The sequence below is a fragment of the Pygoscelis adeliae genome, unplaced genomic scaffold (assembly GCF_000699105.1).
Source record: "Pygoscelis adeliae isolate BGI_AS28 unplaced genomic scaffold, ASM69910v1 Scaffold218, whole genome shotgun sequence".
Classification (NCBI taxonomy): Eukaryota; Metazoa; Chordata; class Aves; order Sphenisciformes; family Spheniscidae; genus Pygoscelis; species Pygoscelis adeliae.
Window position 1 is genome coordinate 4049189 of NW_008825433.1, and position 5283 is coordinate 4054471.

Here is a 5283-nt window from a genome sequence, read left to right on the forward strand (position 1 = left end):
AACCACATGCTGGTGGCCAAATTCACCCTTCCCACTGCCGCCCGGCTCCTCCACAGCCCGGCAGGAGAGAAGAGCCCCAGTGTGGGGCACAGCGACGGTGGCAGCCCCAGCGGGCACAGGGTGTCCCCGCGCAGAGAGGAGCCAGTGTCCACAGCCCCCTTGGATGGCCCGGGCACCTGGGATCGGTGGAGGCATGGGGAAGAGGAAAGAGAGGGCAGCAAGGTGAGAGCTGCGGGCTGGGGGGCTTTCCCTTAGAGTCAGGTAGGGGGTTGGGGGACACCCCAGGCAGCAGCTGGGTTACCCGCTCCAGCAAATGTGACCTGTGTTTGGGGACTCCTCAACTCGGGTGGCCCCTTTGCTCCAGCTGGGAGGGGTGGGGAAGAGCTAGGTGCTGAATGGCAATCCCCCACCAGCCCGCAGCCTTAACAAGGAAGCACTTCACCCCAAAAGCCAACAAACAGCCCAGTCCCTGCCCAGACCAGAAAATTGTTCCTGTTGTCCCATTCCCACCTTGGCATCACCCGCCAGGGATGGGTCAGATGGACCCTGTGTGCCCGGGGCTGAGCTGGCACTGCTGGCCCCAGTGCTGCTTCACTCACCCACCCCCTGTCCCCTTGCAGGCCCCCCCCGGTAAAACGGAGTTTCAGATGATGGAGGGGACGCTGGAAAGGAAGCATGTGTTGCAGACAGGAGGGCGGAAGGTACGGGCATGGCTGCGGGGATCCTTTGGGACTGGGGTGCTGGGATATGGGGGCAGGTCCAGGTTTCAGGACAGGAGCAAAGCCAGGGATGCTCCTGGCGCTACCGTGGCAGTGCTGCTGGCCGTGCTGGGAGGGCAGAGCCCACTGGGGCTGGGGGACATTTTGAGTTGCAGGGGACCGCTTGTCTTCTCCCAATCCCATTGGCATCACAGCTGTCCCCTGCTTCCATCCCGCAGGCCAACTGCCGCGCTTGGGGCCTCTTCCACGCCGTGCTGATGAGGCAGACGCTGTGCTTCTACCAGGACCGCAGGGACAGCATCAAGGTGCGGTGGGGGAGAGCAGGGTGGCACAGCACCACGGGAGCAGGAGGGGCACTGGAGGGGGCTGGCAGCAGGGTGGGGGGGCTGGAAGTGGGGTGTCCTCGCCCCCACGGCAGAGGAGGGCAGCGCCTGCCAACCCCACTGTTGCTCTTGCTGTACCCTGTGCTACAGAGCTCTGTGGTGGCCCTTCCCCTGAACCTCTCTGGGGCGGTCTGCACCCCGGACACCGAGTACACCAAGAAGACCAACTGCTTCAGGCTACAGTGAGTCACCCCTCATAGCCACAGCCCTCCCTAATGTGTCCCTGCACACCAACACCTCCAGCCAGGGCCAGCTTGGTCCGGTGCCTAGATAAGGATTTCCTCCTCTCTTTCTCACCTGCTTCCCTTCTTTCCCAGGCTGGCAGGGGCTGTGGTATCTGCACCCCACGTCTGCCTTGTTGCTGACTTGTTCTCCCCCCTCCCAGGCTGCGGGATGGCTCCGAGTACCTCCTGAGGGCCCCCTCCCAGCCCCTCATGAATGAATGGGTCTCCAAGCTGCAGCAAAACTCAGGTGAGCAGCCCTTGCTGGCAGAACAGGGGCCCGGCTATATGCAGCTAGCACCTGCGTGCAGCCCCCACCGAGCCCTCTGATACACAGGGGGATCAGAAGAGAAGCAGCATAGCATTGTCTCTGATTTATGCATCCTCCTAACCTGCCTCGGGAATGGCAGTTCTCTGCCAGGCAGGATTTGGAGGCTTTGTTTTCACACCACGTACACAGTTATAAATCAGGAATAGCATGACTGACGTCAGTGGAGCCTCAGCAGCAAAAAGCCAGTGTCAGGAAAATTATAATTATACCTCGGTCTTTTTCCACCTCCTCTGCGGGGCCTGGAAACCCCTTGCCAGCCCTCCAGGCAAGGAGATCTGTAACACTGAGGTCTTCCCGCTGCTGTACCCATACCCGAGGGGGCTGTCCTGGTTTCGGCAGGGATAGCATTAATTTCCTTCCTAGTAGCTGGTACAGTGCTGCCATGAAATCCTAGGCTGGTTGGCAGGACCAAGAGCAGGCGCTACAGCAGGAGGTCAGAGGGGCCAGCCCTGAAGCATGGGCATCCGGGCGGCTTGGCCAGCCAGAGCTGCGGCTCACTTCACGGGACGGGCCTGTGTGCCTAGAGCACCCAGCAGGATGTTTGCTGTGCCCCCAGGTTTCCCCGAAGTGGATTATTTCCAGGCAGCGGCACAACGTGTCGAGGGCACCAGCGGTGCTGGGGGGTGAGTAGCCTGGGTCTCATTATTACAACTCTCTCCCATGCTTGCTGGTGTGTGCTGCTCCAGCAGGGCATCAGTCGGCCAGTCTAGTTCATTAAATCTCTGCTATTTTCCAGTTTCAGCAAGGTCCCCAGCCCTGGGAGCTCCCACCTCCAGGGGCATCATCAGGTCACGACCGCCAAGAGCCAGGAGATCATGGTGCTACCCCGCCCAAATGCCCGGCCGCAGTGGCCTCTGGGCAGCCAGGATGGCCCAGCCAATGGGGCTGTGGCAGCAGCAGGTGACTTTCTTGCCTGGCTGGGCTCCTGCTGTCCCCGGAGTCCTCCCCCCAGCCCAGAGAGGTGTAAGGGAGCTGACTGGGGGAAGCTAGAGGCTGTCAGTCAGTCTTGAACTCGGTGGGGACTGGGCCAGCAGTCCCGGCGCCCCTTGCCCATGAATGGGGTTGGGGGAAGGACCAGTTACCTCCCTTCACTTCCGGGGATACTGGGATAACCACACGTTTCCCTGTCCTCTTTGGGGCTGACACAGGGATGTCCTGTGGTGGCCTTGCCTTGTGACATGTCTCCATTCTGCTTCAGAGGATGCTCATGGGGCCGGGAACAAGGAGCAGCAGTGGACCAGGGGGTCCCCCGGGCTATGGGACAACAGCTGCCAAGAAGATGACTACGGGCTGGTGGCCAACAAGAGGAGGTCCTACTCCTTCACCTCAGGTACAACCCTGGTTTCACTCTCACTGCCAGGAGGTGGCACCACTGCCCCTGTCCCCACAGACACCCGAGGGCAGGTGCGATACTGCTCCAGCACCCACCCGGTCCCAGGTCCTGGGCTGTAGCCCCCCACTCGGGGAGGGCTCTGGGGGGCTGGCAGCGCCCGCTGGCGACCTGCCCTCCCCACTGACTGCTCCCCCTTGCAGCCACCTACCAGAAGATCACGCCGGTGGCCGTGCCCAAGGAGCCAGTGGAGGCTGGGAGCAGCTACTCGGTCACGCTGTACATTGGGGAGCAAGCGCCGGCTGTGCCGCGGGCACGCTGCCACTCCTTCGTGGCCCAGCCGGGGAGCCCGCGGGACACACTGGGGGAGAAGACCCCCGGCCCTCCTCGCCCCAAGAACAAATCCGTCTTCAAGAAGTTCTTTGGGAAGAAGGAGTGAGATCCAGCTGAGGGGGGAGAAAAGCCCCAGCCTGCCCTTTATCCTTCTCTTGGGTGCTGTCCTGGCCCAGCCTCTGCTCCCAGCACCAGCTCACCGCTTGCCACCTCCCCGGGGGAGAGAGGCTGCGGCAAGCGGCTGGACTCCAGCTGGCCCCGGGGCTGCACCGTGCCCCGGCCACCCCCAGCCTCAGCCTGGCGCTGAGCACCCCTCCTGCCCACCCGCCGGGTGCTCTCCCTGGGTGCCGCCGGCTCCCCAGGCATCTCACTGACACACAGCACAAGCAGGGGTGGTTGTTTGTTTTTTAATAAAAACAGACGCTTATTCTGGGAGCTTCTTCCTCCAGCAGCACCTGCCGGTGCAGGAGGAGAGGGGCTCTGCCGGTGGTTCCTGCTACGGGGTTGGGGGGAGAGCTTCAGCTGAGGGCAATCCCTGCAGCAGGTTTTGATCCTACTGAGGGAGAACCCTGAGCTGCCTCGTGTCTTTCACAAGGATGCTTTGTCCCGTGGTTCCTCTGTGCCTGCACCTAGCCCAACTAATCCCACAGGGCACCTGGGCCCCTTTTCCCTGCCACGGGGAGCTCAGCGGGAAAACCGCTGCCTGCGGAGCAAATCTTCCTGCCTGCACAGCCCTGCAAGGCCTGCCCTTCCTCTCTCGCAGGATGGCCGCCGGCCCGGGTCACAGCAGGCGGATGCTGCGTGCCATGGAGGGGGCTGGGGAAATGTGGCCGGACCCCTAGGGCTTCCTGCATCCTAGATATTTTGCAATAACTTCACCGGGCTACGCCGGCTTCAGCTGCCCCGGTTCCTGCCTGCGCTGGGAAGGGGAAAGAGCAACTGGCCCAGACTGTTCCCAAGTGTGCACCAGCCCCAGGGGGAGAAGGGGAAGTTTCTGGGGCCGTGGGTAGCAGGGCCTCTCCCCAGCAGGCTGCAAGGCTTGGCCGCGCACACCCCTCGCCTCCTCATCCGCACTGTGGGGCTTAAAATAGAAGTGCTGGCTGCAGCCCAGCTCTGCAGCAAGGACTGGGAGAGAAGAAATGTGGGCGCAGGGCTGCTCCTGCCACCCCTTCTCCCCTGCTCGATGTCCCCAGAGCTGGGGACAGGCAGTGAGGTGGAGGTGGGCACACCAGTGTCACCTGCAGAGGGGCTTTCTCCATGCTCCCAAGGAGGGGATGAGAGGAAATGCCGGCAAGGGGTACTGCCATGCAGGCCGGGGGGGGTGGGGTGTGTGTGCACTTTTTGTGCTTCCCCCTGCACCTCCCCACCCTCCACTTGGCTCCATTGCTCTTGGCTCCGGCACCTGTTTTCCTCCTGCCACCGAATCTCAGCTGCCTGTGCTGCCTTAATGGGAAGAGGCGAGAGGGATGGCACGGCTCGGGGGGGGGACACCCTGGGAGGGGGCCAGCCCCGGCCAGGCCAGGGAGGAGGCCAAGGCACAGCATTTGTGGCTCCGGCCACACATACCAGGAGAGCAGGCGCCAGTTCATTCCTGAGCAGCTGAGGGGCCCAGCGGAGGGAGCAGCGGGTGCACTCTGCTGAGGCCCCCCCCCGCCAGCCCCAGGGGGCTGATGCTGACCCACGGTGGAGTGGGGGCTCAGCAAGCATCCAGCCATGGCTCGAGTCCAGCACAGCAGTGTGGGGTGACATGCAACCAGAGAGGTGCCCCCATCCCAGGGACAATGCTGGCACCCGCAGCACCGTTCTCAGTGCACAGGGCTGTCCCCCTTGCATGGGCTTCGTTGTCCCCCCAGGGTGGCTGCCTGCCCACAGCCTCCCCTCTCTCCTTCCCCGCGCGGGCGCTCAGCCCCGCGGCAACCTGCTGACGAATCCCACTTGCAGTTCCTATGGCAGAAGCCACTTCCCC

The 5283-nt window shown here is 63.1% G+C and overlaps 1 protein-coding gene across 1 annotated transcript; it reads left to right on the plus strand.

The window, feature by feature from the left end:
- The first annotated feature begins 6 nt into the window (after positions 1-6).
- On the plus strand, positions 7-3702 carry LOC103922899. The gene is made up of 9 exons (XM_009331114.1): positions 7-222; positions 621-701; positions 938-1024; positions 1193-1284; positions 1488-1573; positions 2211-2277; positions 2391-2554; positions 2853-2984; positions 3188-3702. The coding sequence occupies exons 1-9, from the start codon at positions 7-9 to the stop codon at positions 3421-3423; spliced, it is 1161 nt and encodes a 386-aa protein (XP_009329389.1). The 3' UTR covers positions 3424-3702.
- Positions 3703-5283: the final 1581 nt, after the last annotated feature.